Below are 14,249 nucleotides of genomic sequence, written 5' to 3' on the forward strand. Positions count from 1 at the left end.
ATGCGTTGTGTTTCTTCGTTCCCCACAAAAGGTATATCTCCAGGAATGCATTTATTTAACGTCAAACAATTTATAGAAACTTTTTTAGATTGCCATAACAGTAAATATTTTTTTGCTCATTTGTGTAACTACAAATAGATTCTGATTTTTATGAATTGATGGTGTGATAATATGTAGCTATGAGAATAAAGTTTATTGAGGAAACCTAATAGTAAATGATATAAAAATCACGAAAATTATAACCATCAAAAATGTATACCCAAAATTAAAGTTTGTTCCTGCTAGATAGGGCGATTATTTCGGTCTTTAACCCTTTGGTTTCCCCTTGTAGCCCATGTTAGTTCCTCTATCAATTAGGACACAACTTAAATATAAAATGCATCGAATTTGAACTGTCAGAAGCAATTTAAGATGTAACTTTTCCTTTCCATGAAAAAGATGTAAAGCATATCATAATAAACTACATCCTTCCAATTGCAGAAAAAATAACATCGACAATGATGTTAATTGACAAAACTTTAAAGTAACGGTTTTTATGAGACGACATGTAATTAGAACATACAAACGGTTCCGTTTTAATGGAGAAAATCGTTATTACTTTTAATAAAGCCCAATAAAGTGCGGTTAACCAACTGTGTACCGATTTAATGAATGTTGTCTTCGTCTGCATAATACACGAGCAATATAATGAACTGTGGTCACAATAAGTAATCGATAGTTCATTGGTTAATTCGATTTCCATGACAACTTGAAACACTAATCTTACTAATTTGAATTAGTCATATTTCCACTTCTAAAAATAAAGCATAAGATTAATTAGTTCAAGTTTATTAGTGGCATCTTGTAATTCCTTTCAAAATTTTTTCTGTTATTGAATTAGTAGCTAATTCACTAATCTGACAAGGTGGAGGTTATGGCACATTTTATAAACTGTGCCGCGTCGAACCGAGCCGTGCCGCACAGCTGACCAAGCTAACCTGCTTGACCTGGTTCGACTGAATAAAACGAAATGTCGATCCGCCGTTGTGCCTCGGCATGCCCATAGCGTTTCAAAAAAACTGCTTATTTAGCAAAAAAACTGTTGTTTAATACAGCTACCATCGTGAAAATTTCGATAGGGTTCTGTTGGATTCGGCTTGGCTCAGTTTTATGGTTTTGGTTAGGTTTATAGAATGGGCCGATGACAGCTTTCGTAGTGCATGTTCCGACGCATAAATAGATTAATACCTTGCCCAACTTTTATTAAGGGAAGGGTGAGATGCTAATAATGGACAAGCAGTCGTTTAAGTTTGTTTGCGATATGTTATTCAACCCGAAAGGGACTTGTAAGAAGAAAAAAGTACCATAACTGAATTATTTTATATTATATACTTTTTTTATATTGCATCACGTGAAGGCGTTCATGACCGCACTACACGCGGTTAAACGTAGATGCTCAATGATTCCATAACATTAAAATGATAGCGTTCGGATTTTTTATTGGATGTTAAAGAGTTGTCCGTATGCGAACGCTTGAAGGTTGACTTGCTGCGCTCAGAAAAAATCTAATGTGCATGCGCATATACTAAGCGCTGGATGGTGCGGCTAAAGACGTCTTGATGAAAAGTTTGATTATGTACAAGCGAAAGCTATTTGTATTTTAAACAGGGTAACTTATTTGTACTTCTTGGACGAAACAGAAGTCTGGTTAACATAAAATTGGAATGTCAGAAAAAAAATTAAAAATAGCAAAATAATAAAGAGACAGAAGCAAGAACAAAAGTTCTTTTCGAAAAATATTAGTTATACAAAAATTTCGTTTTACCCTCCTCTACCAGGTAAGTAGGCACAAAATGCTCACTGACCAATGAAAACAAAGTTGAATCAATTTTTAAAGAACAGCTGCAGCATCTAAAAAAATTCTATAACGCAAGAGCCTTTACAAAATGAAAAAAGACAAAGGATATTGTCAAAACCATCCTACGCTAAAAATAAAATAAATTAAAATAGAACAAATTCAAATGGAACCAGGTTAATCAGCTTTGTGTATCATTAGTATTGATTAAATATAAGTAGGTGGGCCATTAAGCTCATCATATGGGCAAATAGTTTTTAAATTTTACTTATAGGGCTGCTATGATGAAATTAAGTTCTAACACTTATTATTTATTTTTTTATAAAAACTTTAATCAAGTTGTTTTGGTCAATTATGGAGTCGGTTATATGCACAGTTAAGTATTGATGAATAGCAATCGTGGTCGCCCAAAACAATTACTTTATAATCTGAAGTGACACGTGCTATGTTTGAAATTCTTGCACGGCATCAATAGCAAATAGTTCCAGAATTGGTCCTTGTGGGAAGCCATATCTTATAGGTTGTGGTTCAGATTTAATATTACAACCATTACTGTGATATTAATATTACTGTGTCTACAGAAACAGGTCCATAAACACCGCCATGCCCGGCAAACGTTTATCAGGTTAATCGTGCAACTTAGCGTGAAACATCACAACGTCCTGTCCCATAAGGATCGGGTTGGATAGACATCAATTATAGCGCGCGATCTCGCAACATACCGGAGCATCTCCACGACACACGATGTGTACCTAGCTGTATGGATCTCCCTGCCTTAGTGCAGTTTTACCTTAATATTTCACAACAATAAAACCCAGTACACTTATTTGAGAAAAGCTGTAGTGTAACTTTTTTTAAGGGGGATGGGACTAAGGCAGTCACAGTATCAAAGCAAAGTAGGGGAATTTAAGATAGTGCGAAAGTACTTTGAGAGCCTTAGAAAGGGACTAAAGAACTTTATGAAAGAAAAAGAAAAGAGAATTGAATTGAATCATGTAGTGCCTTTAGAATAACAAAGGAATCGAGTTAATAGATTAGAGATAAAAAAAACTAAAAAGGATGGGAATTTGGAAGAAATCTAACAGTGCTGACTAACAATACATTTTATCTTTTCTAAAATAATACGCCTGTCTGTCAGTGACTTTTGCAAAGTGGATAAAATTTCTTTCATAAAGTCTATAAAACATCGCCTATAAATTTGTTCTGTAAATTAGCAAACTTTGACGTTAAAGCAACATTGACGTTAAAGTAAGGTATATTAAGATTAGTGAAGCCATTGCATTGCACTTTTAAATTTAAGGCTAAGTGGTGGAAATAACTGACGTGGATAACTAGGGACTACCTGAGACCAATTTGGGTAAGTTTCCCAAACCCGAATCACCAAATCCGTTTCGGAATGGACGGGTTGATGACGTCATCAAAAAATCTTTAACCCTAATATCTCTGCAACTGTTTGTCAAAAGTACATGATCCTATACATTTTCTGGATCAGCGTTTCAAGAGCTATGCGATGAAGACTACAGGTATACGAACTTCTAAAAAAATTTTTGAGGTTTTGACAGGTCTTTGGTGATGTCATCAAAATTTTTAATCCTTATCTTCTTAACCGTTGGTCAATAACACATAATACGTATTTCGCGACTTTTTTTTTGTCCATGCACTGCTAATGTCAGCAAAAAACCTATAACAACCTATTTTTCTATTATTCTTCTGCCTAAGTGGACATTTCCACGAGCCGTATCGACTAGTCTTATATAATAATACGTAGTGTTTGTGACGGTCATAGTGGATATGTCATTTTCCTTTGATGTTGCCGAAATTTTCTTTCAAGTTGCCGAAAAAAGTACGTCTCAAATGTTAAATTGTATGACGTTGAGGCGCGACGTCAATAACACTACTTTATCGTCAATATCCTTATTAAATTAATGAAGCAATTACAGTGCACTTAAAATTTTGAGGCCAAATAACTTGGAAACAAGGTGGTGACTTCATTTTTTTTCACCGCGTGGATAACTAGGGATCACGTAGGATCAATTTGGGTAATTTTCTCAAACTCAGATCATCGTTTCAAGATCTATAGAATGAAGGCAAAGTGTATACAAATTTCTAAATAGCATTTTTTGTACGGTATGGACTTTGCTGACGTCGGCAAAATTTTCAAACCTTTATATCTTTTTAACTGTTCGTCAATAGCACATGATACTATACCTTTTTTCATCACTGTTTCAAAGTCTGCACATTACAGGAAACGGATAAACAAATTTCGCCCATTTTTATTGTTATATCACTGCTGAACCCAGCGAAAGACCGAAAACAGCCTATTTTTCCATTTTCCTTCTCTTTAAGTGGATTTTTCTACGGGTCTTACCGACTAGTAATTAATAATCCAAGGTGATGTGTGCTTATTAAGCTCAATGGGCTGAAAGATATATAATTTATGTTGCCAAAAGGATATCTTACGTTGAAGCGAAGGAATATTTTCGGCTTGGTCGATAAGAGTGAAGGATTAATAATATATATATATATATATATATAATAAAGAAAGTTATTATCTGTCATCTTAGAAAAAGAAGATGCAAAAAGAGAATTTTATATTTTTTTCTGCTTTTTTTGTATTTTTTGCAATTAAATAACCATTTCCGAATGAAAGTTTTCCCATGTTTAACTTTATGTGCAACTTGTAAAAAGCAAAAGAACAACAAGATGATTAAAAGAACACCTGGCGACTCATCACTAGATACCAGTGCAACTCTTTAGGGCAACAATTTCTAATGCTCTGGATAGCTAGTAGTAGTAGCTAATTCACACCGTCATAGGTGTGTCTGTCTTTGGTATGATTGATTACAATTGACACAAGTCAAAAAGGATTTGTTGGGTTGTACCATATGTCGAGTTTCAAAGACCAGCCATGAAGTAATTTGTAATATAAAATGTCCAGCATTTTAGTGTCATGAGTATAAAAAATAATATAAAAGAATTAATATATAACACCTATAACATGTAACATATATAACATATATAACGTATATAACATATATAACATATATAACATATATAACATATATAACGTATATAACATATATAACATATATAACGTATATAAAATACATAACGTATATAACGTATATAACATATATAACATATATAACATATATAACATATATAACATATATAACGTATATAACGTATATAGCGTATATAACATATATAACGTATATAACATATATAACATATGTAACATATATAACATATATAACATATATAACGTATATAACATATATAACATATATAACATATATAACATATATAACACATATAACATATATAACATATATAACATATATAACATATATAACATATATAACATATATAACATATATAACATATATAACATATATAACATATATAACATATATAACATATATAACATATATAACATATATAACGTATATAACGTATATAACATATATATTTAAGATTTATTTTGTAAACAAATATTAAAAGGTAGGTAACACATATTTTACAAAAAGTGTTTCAGTGTTAATTTTTAGTATCATCTTTGGTATAAGGTTTGTTGAAAAAACACTGACTTTGTCTGGGTGTATCTGAAGAAAAAAGTACATGTTTTTTTGCATTGCAATTCCAAAATAAGGCTTAAGGATAATAGACCAATAAAGTACTTTTCCAATTTTAACGTCAGTTTTTTTTTTAATTAATATATTCAATCGTTGCGTATGTTGTTTTAATGTCTGTGCACATACGCATACATGTGCACAGACATAATAATATTGTTCTCGATGACACAGAATCCGTGCAGCAACTCATGAAAATTAATAAAAAAAAAATACTGTTAGTTAGCTAGTAAGTAGCTACCATCGTTGCCAAAAAGTAGTTCAGACAAATTCAAGAACTGACCATTAGTGGCAGAAAAGGCAACAAATACAGAATCACGGATCTTATTATCCCCTCCCATTTACAAAATGTTGGAGAGTCATAGCAGCAACCTGTATTTAAAAAACCTGAGCGTAGCATTGTCTAAGGGGTGCGGGGTGAATGCGTGTGAATGTGTGTGAATAATTTGAATTTTCCGAAGTGTCTCAACACTTTTGGCAAAGATTGTAGCTAGCTACTTGAAGAGGATTAATTATTGCTGGATCAAATCTTGCAAGAATAATTTTTCCAGGACCTCTTTTCAAAATAATTCTCAAAACATTTTTGCAACCAATTCACAAAAATAAATTCAGCCAAATCAGAAAAAAATACTTTTTCCTCAAGAAAATTTCTCCTAAAAATATGCAAGCACAAAAAAATTTTTAATAGCGAATTCATAACCATAACTCCCACAAATATGTATGTTTATTTCTGGAGAACGAAAAATTAATCCTGCAAAACATAAAATATATTGCAATAGATCTGCAAAAATAAGTCTAGCAAAACCTATCTATTAGTTATTAGTGCACATTTCAACACAATGTCAATTATGGTTATTGTGTAGAAAGATATTGCCGGACAGGCAAAACTTCTCATCAATCAAACAGTAACTAGACGCAGTTTAGTTTTATTAATTGCACATTACTTTTTGTGTGTTTCAACATCATAAAATAAGGTATTACAACCTTCTTATGGCTACTGTTAAAAACTGAGTAAACGAAACATTCTTTTTGTATATATTTTATGCTCTGTATAGTTTTAGCAGTTAAAGTTAAAAAGTCATTAGAATAGGTCGTCTCGAATAAAAGCTACACTTTACCACTTTATTCAAATGAATGCTATTTAACTATTTTTTTATTACCTTTTCTTACTAAGAACCACTCAAAATTGTTTGTTATTATAATTTTAGCTGTTAAATTAAAAAAAGTATCTATCTAGGTAATGAATAGAAATAAAGGCTTTGTTAAACTACAGGTCTTCAAAGCATTAAATTATAAAAATATTTCACGAAGCAAATGAAACCTTTGGCTTTCAAAAATGCTTTTTACTAAAAATTCGCAATGGCATTTAATAAACTTCTCCAATATGAAAAGGTAAAAAATCCCTGGGGACGAGAGTGAATAAATGCGTTATTTCCTTACTACTTATTGGACCTCTGAAAGAAAAAAGTGTAGAGGATAACAAAAAGAGTTTATGTATAACGAATGTTAATAAGAGTTGAAGAAAAGAAAGAACCATGAAACGAAATTGTGTTCTGTTCTTTACTTAATACCCCTGATTAAAAACCCCTCTGGTATAAGCCTCTTCGGTTATAGGCTCCTTCGGTTACACACCACTTCTGTTATAAGACCCTAGTTATATAATATTGTGTTTGCTTCAATCGATTTACGGGATATTGCATGCCTGTACTAAAGCTCCCTACTGGGATGTGTGACACACTTTACGTTCAACATCGAGTCGCACATTAACTTGTGACTTAACCCGGCGTTTTGACGCCAAGTCCCTCAGTCAATCTCTTTAATAATAGCCGTATTTTGTCTGTCTCTGCGCGGACCACCCGCTGTGTTAGGAAGACGTGCTACGGAAACACGAATATCAAATGCGATATATTCTTATCCACTTTGTTCCGACGGGTAAATTCAAAGGACGGGCGAACCCGTGGATTTTTCCACGGGCCACCGACTTCTATATTATAATACCCGTATACGTCTGTCCGTCACGCATAATGGTACTGCAATTAGCGAGACGCACGCGATGTGGTATAAAAAGGACGGGAAAACCCGTGGATTTTCCATGGGCAACCGACTAGTCTCTTTAATAATAGCCGTATTTTGTCTGTGTGTCCGCGAAAGCCGCGTCCCGTAACGGAAACACGAAATTTTCAAAATGCGCACCAATACCAAATGCGATATATTTTTGTCCACTTTGTTGCAATGGGTAAATTTAAAGGACGGGCGAACCCGTGGGTTTTTTCACGCGCTAACGGCTAGTCTCTATAATAATGATGCGTCTTCGCAAGAGACGCATCTTTTCACGGCTGCAAAAAATTTTTATATCTGCACAAAATGTCAATGTACTGAGTTTGTTTTGATCGCCACGTGTAGCAACTAATCACAATGCCAATCCGAAATTGTTGCAGCCTCGACATGCCGACAAAGGAACGTGTAAAGCAAAACCACAAAGGTCATTTTTATTTTGGAAGTGATATGATTTGTACTTTTCTGTTTGACCTTTTTATTTTTTTAAAGCTTTTTATATTTTGTAATATTTGTATTTTGGATATCTTCACATGTTAACCCTGCTGATGCTAGTCCCGTATATGTACTGAATAGCCACGGGGGGTTTACAGGTCCGTTTAGCTGCGTCCAAGCAATTCCAGCAGCAAGTCCAAAAAACTGCCTTTTAAAAAGAAGACCGGAGTCTGAAAGCACTTTTTGGTAAAATTTTGGCCCTTCAAAGTCAATAATTTGTCAAAAATCTCTCTGCAAATTTTCCTAAGTCCGAGATTGTTGGTCAAGTTACAGCTAGCAATGCAGCGCACCACGAGAGTTAAGGTAAATATTTTGTCCCGTTTTCTTAGCCACGTACAGATCTTAAACCACAAATATAAAGTTTTTGGCTACGAACGGGTACTTCTCAATAAGAACATCGTAACAAAAGGATGATTATTCTTGCATATTGTAAACTCCCAATGTGAAAAGATACATTGACTGCCACAATACCTCCATACATCTTACTCAACAGCGTTGATTCTTTTAATTTTCGGAAAATATTGAATTGTTTAGAAAAAGCGGTTTTCTGCAAATACCTAATGTTTTCCATAATAAGGAAAGCACAGCAAATTTTCCGAATCTGAACAAGATCTTGGCTCTGGCCGATCCGGTGCCTGCAAAGTGTCCACGTATGGTGGGTATTTTGGAACTAACTATTCGTCTCATTTAACTATTTTTTCAAATAAAAGCTGCGCAAATAATCAAGAATGTTGTTAGTCTGTCATGGTGTATGGAAACATAAAAATGTTCAAGATTCATGCTATACATAGGTAGCTAGCTAAGTAGATTTTTACTTGCATGCATACATGTAACGCAACAGCTTAAATGAGAGAAAAATATTTTAGAAAGGTACAAACGGCTAAGTAGTTTCGTGTTACTTTCACTTTTCTGTATATTTTTTCGGATTGGTTCGGATTGATCTTTAATGTGTTTACTTTTGTGTACATGCTATAAAGTTCATCTCGAGTGATTTTCACAGAGTTGAATTTTAGCTATGAAAAAAACCATTATTAGGTTTCCATACAGTAATTTGGTAAAAAGAAAAGAATAAATAAATAAATAAATAAATAATTGTGTTAATTTGTCAAGCTCGACATTTTTTGCTGACACCATGTTGTTGAAGCACACATTGAAATTACATGTGTTAAGACGTTTTTCCACCGTGTTTACGTCATCTTAGGATTATTAATATTATTACAGGGAGGTGCATAAATCAACATTTTACAAAATCAGCGATTCCACACCAATTAGTCCGATGGCAATTATTTCAGAGTCCGCCTAAGAACGTACTTTTTGTTTAAGCTTAAACTTAGTAAAAGTTAGTATGATGTGATCTTGTGATTGATAAACCAATTTGATAAAAAGGAAGATAGAAAAGAACTCTTTTTATTATGACCCCTGAGAAGCCGAACATCAATGTTGAGAAAGACACATATACAGAAAGCATTATTACCACATTTCATAATTGAAAGAAATCATGTAAGTTCTTTTTAAATTGTGTACTCTCTAAGAGAAAATAACTTATGCGGACAAAGAAATTGGAAGAGGGCTTTTTAAAATTCCAGTGCGGGGAGTGTTCTACTTACCCTTGAGTAAAGTTTGTCTCTGGGCTAACTTTACTCTGATTACGTGTAGCTTATGTCTCAGTTGTCTCTATTTATGAAGAGCAGAGATATACAAAATAATAACAGCTCGCCTTTGTGATGATGTCTTTGAAAAGATTTTCTGACATTCAGCTGGAGTCGTGTAGGGTCCTGAATTCTAGCTCAATATTTAGGGAATAAGTAATAATGTTACTGTTGTCTCAGTGTGAAGAGTCTGACGATGCATCTAACCGTGAACGTTAGAAAGATACACCGCCTTTTTAAAACATAAGCGAACTGTGTCTGCAGATGAATAATAATAATAATCAAATTAATCTTAGGTCCCATCAAAGCGATGATATCTCATTGTTTTCATTTTTTGAGGCAATGAATTATTGATTCGATGTATATCAAATATTTTTTATATTTATTTAAGCAACTAGTCGTTAGCCCGTGGAAAATTCATACTTGGCAAATAATTTTATTTACTATCTTAACTATCTGAAAGATTGACAATATTCTGGTTCAATTCGAGATGCAAATAATAGCGAAATCATTGACAGCACTTATGTTGATCGTGATGATATCAGTGCTTTTATGAAAGGTTTGAGGTTATCTCATCCAAAAAATGTTATCTTATCTTACGTAAATGTTAATTCGATTAGGAATAAACTGGATGACTTGGGCAATGTAGTTTTACAAAATGTAGATGTTCTTTGTATAGCTGAAACTAAGCTTGACGAATCTTTTTCTGAGGGGCAGTTTATGCTAGATGGCTACAAAAAACCATACAAGCTAGATGTAACAGCTGGTGGTCTTTTGACATATGTTAATTGTAACATCCCTTCCAGACAATTAAATTCTTTCCTAACTCCGCCGGACATTCAGTGTATTCCAGTTGAATTAAACTTACGTAAGCAAAAATGGTTAATTTTGACTATATATCGAAATCCTTCCCAAAATTTACGTTATATTTTGGACCATATATCTGCTTTGTTAGATTTTTATTCTGAAAATTACAAAAATATAATTATTCAAGGAGATTTAAAAATGTTACAACTAGTGTAGAGATCTCTTCATTTATGGCTGATCATGGTCTTTACAGTTTGATAAAAAATCCTACATGCTTTAAAACAGCTGACGGACGTTGTATTGACCTAATCTTAACAAATAAAAAACACAGTTTCCAAAAGAGCCAATCATTTGAAACTGGTGTTAGTGATTACCATTATATGATTTACACTATGCTAAAGTCAACATTTGTTCATATACCTCCTAAACAGGTTGTCTATCGTAGTTTCAAAAAATTCTCTGAAGACGCTTTTTCAAATGATCTTAAGGCAAATCTTGTGACATCCCAAAGTGGAAATTTTACCTCTTTTAATGAAATGTTCTCAAATACTCTTAACAGACATGCCTCCTACAAAAAGAGAATCATACGGGAAAAATAATAAACTTCATATTAGTAAAAAACTTCGGAAAACCATAATGAAGCGTTCTCGACTAAAAAATATTTATAATAAAACAAGAAGCGTTAATGACTTTAACAAATATAAAAGTCAACGGAATTATGTAGTAAATCTGAACAAACTTTCAAAGAGACAGTTCTTTGAAAAGGTTGATCGTAATAAAACGAGCAGCAGTTGTAAAGATTTCTTGTCAGCTTGTAAACCCTTTTTTAGCAACAAATGTATTTCAAATGAAGCTGTCTCTTTGATTGAAAATAGTATTGCTGTTCAGAATGAAAAAGAAGTTGCAGATATTTTTAACGATTATTTCACGAATGTTACGTCTTCTCTAGGCATTGTCAAGTGAAAAAATGATTATGTTTGCACTGAGTTATATCAGATCCTAGATAAGTATTCAGATCACCCGAGCATTAACAACATTAAGGATTTATATAATGACGGATCTACTTTCAAATTCTCTCATATTCACCAATGGGAGACTTATCAAGTCATTATAAGTATGAACCCAAAAAAAACAACTAGTGGTCAAATTTCAACTAAAGTTCTCCAATCTGTTGCTAGGATTTGTAGTGTTCCTCTAACTGATTGCATTAACACGTGTATCTTAGAAGGCACTTTTCCAACGGAGCTAAACTTAGCTAGTGTCATTCCTATTCATAAACAGGATGACACTACTTTAAAAAAGAATTATAGGCCCATTAGCCTCCTTCCAACCTTATCGAAAGTTTTTGAAAAGCTCATCTCTCTTCAATTAAATGTTTTTTTCCAAAATAAATTTTCAAGTAATCTTTGTGGATTCCGAGCAAACTATAGTACACAGACAGCTCTGATAAATTTGCTCCATAAATGGCAATCTTGTCTTGATAATTCTGGTAAAGTTGGTACTATTCTTATCGACTTATCTAAAGCATTTGACTGTCTACCACATGAACTTCTAATTGCAAAATTAGCAGCATATGGTTTCAGTCAAAATAGCTTAAAACTTCTTAGGCATTATCTTAGTAACAGATTCCAGAGAGTGAAGATAGGATCAGCTTACAGTATGTGGCTTGAGATCCTTCGAGGAGTGCCTCAAGGTTCAATATTATCTCCTCTATTATTTAACATATTTATAAATGATTTTTTTTCGTTCATGCAAAGGACAGAAGTTTGCTGACGACAATACTCTGTACAGTTGTGCATCATCAATCGATTCTGTTATTTCTGATCAAGAGGTAGATATGGAAACTCATTGCGTTGGTTTAAAGCTAACCAACTCGTTGCTAACCCAGCGAAATTTCAGCTTATGTTCTTGGGCATGGATGAGAGAAAATTAGCTTTGTACATCAATCAGAAGCAAATTATTCCTTCCTACAGTGTTAAATTATTAGGGATGCATATTGACAGGAAACTTAAATTTGATATACATATAAATACTATTTGTAATCAAGCTACCAAAAAGTTGCGATGCCTACAACGTATTAGAAAATTTGTTACAGATCAACAAGCAATACGCCTATGTAATGCGTTTGTTTTATCAACTTTTAAGTATTGTCCTCTTATATGGATGTACTGTAGCAAAACCTGTAATAATAAAGTAAATAGGGTTCACAAAAGAACATTAAGAACAGTAACTGGAGAGTATGAGTGTTCTCTGAGTGATATTCTTTTATCTACTGGCGGTGTTACAATACACACTGCAAATTTAAATATTATGTTATTAGACATTTACAAAAGCTTGTTCGGATCAAATCCAGACTTAATAAAAAGTCTCTTTCAATACAAGAACACTTCTTACGCACTACGTAATTCGAGTGTACTGTGTCTTCCTCCAACTAAATCAGTACGTTTTGGAACCAACTCGTTGTTATTTAGAAGCTGTCAATTATGGAACTCGCTTCCTCAAAAAGTAAAGTTATCTGGTTCTAATGAGGACTTCAAAAAATCGATAGTATCTTGGACTGGACTAAAATGTTTATGTCCGCTTTGTAAATAATAGCCCTATTTATATTAGGACATATTATTAACTTTTATTTTTATTTTTATACTATAATTTTTGTTGGTTTTAATTAGTACCTTGTAACTATCTCGTTACCAACGTTAAATGAATGTTTACTTACTTACTTACTTACTTACTACTTATAGATGGACGGACGGTCGGACGGACGGACGGACGTATACGGGTATTATAATATAGATGTAACGTGATCTTTCGTGATTTTAGATAGAAAAGATTGGCACGGTTGATTTAAAACACGTGTTTCAGACCCATCCCGATTGTGTACGATTAGCTTTGCTAAAAGAAAGAAGGGGCGCCTGCACTAAGTAAATGTTTTTTTTTGATTTGCTTATCCGCATCCGCCATTATTTCTTATGCGTGCATTTCTATTGGTCACGTGATTAAATTAAATATGATTTTAGCTTAGACGGCAAAAAATAACCGCGAACAATGGGTTTCGAGACTAGGGTTTTTTCTATTGATTATACTTTATGTTGTTGGGATGGTAAGCGATGGGAAATTGAACGGATGGTTATTTTAGAAATTTTTCCACAGACAGAAACCTAATGCTTCACGGTTTGTGCATGCTAGCTAGGTACTAGAAATTTCACCAATTTATCAATAAAATCAAGCGATTAACATGTATTTCATGCTTTTTCTTACTATAATTATGCGAAAACATGCAGTTAATTTGGTAAGGTTAACAAGAAACCCACAAGTTGATAGCATAATAAGTGCTTTAAAATTATGCGTAGCATCACAACCTTTGAAATATCGTGGTCTCACCTGCTTAACTAAACTTAGACGTTCAACAATACTAATCTTTCAAAAAATGCGTTAACTATCGCAAGATGAAAATACTTATCGCGTGAAAGTAGCCAAATTTTTCTTGTATTTTAGTTATTGTTTACAACTTTTACTTTCTGAGTTCAACACATTGCCGTACTAAATTGTTGAAAATGCGAAAAAACTAAAACATAAACTTATGTGGAAACTTCTGCAAATAAAAACTTTGGATGAGTGGGTATGCCTTTGGGTAGTGCAGCCGTATCAAGATCTTCAAATATTCGATGTTCACATAAACAAAGCAGGCCTCTTCCAAAAACTATGTGGATAATTCTCCAAATCGCTGACAACACATCGAACCGACGGTTAAATAGAGCTGAAAGTCCACTTGGATCA

The 14,249-nt window shown here is 33.3% G+C and overlaps 1 protein-coding gene across 1 annotated transcript; it reads left to right on the plus strand.

Moving 5' to 3' along the window:
- The first annotated feature begins 12,406 nt into the window (after positions 1 to 12,406).
- Positions 12,407 to 14,102, plus strand: LOC130640661 (uncharacterized). Its single transcript, XM_057447178.1, has one exon. It carries the CDS (start codon positions 12,462 to 12,464, stop codon positions 13,062 to 13,064), a length of 603 nt encoding a protein of 200 aa, XP_057303161.1. The 5' UTR covers positions 12,407 to 12,461; the 3' UTR covers positions 13,065 to 14,102.
- The last annotated feature ends 147 nt before the right edge of the window (positions 14,103 to 14,249 follow it).

The sequence above is a fragment of the Hydractinia symbiolongicarpus genome, chromosome 4, assembly GCF_029227915.1.
Source record: "Hydractinia symbiolongicarpus strain clone_291-10 chromosome 4, HSymV2.1, whole genome shotgun sequence".
Classification (NCBI taxonomy): domain Eukaryota; kingdom Metazoa; phylum Cnidaria; class Hydrozoa; order Anthoathecata; family Hydractiniidae; genus Hydractinia; species Hydractinia symbiolongicarpus.

Bases quoted from the DNA above. Each gene is read 5' to 3' on its own strand.
- LOC130640661 (XM_057447178.1), top strand. From the start codon at position 12,462: ATGCATATTGACAGGAAACTTAAATTTGATATACATATAAATACTATT.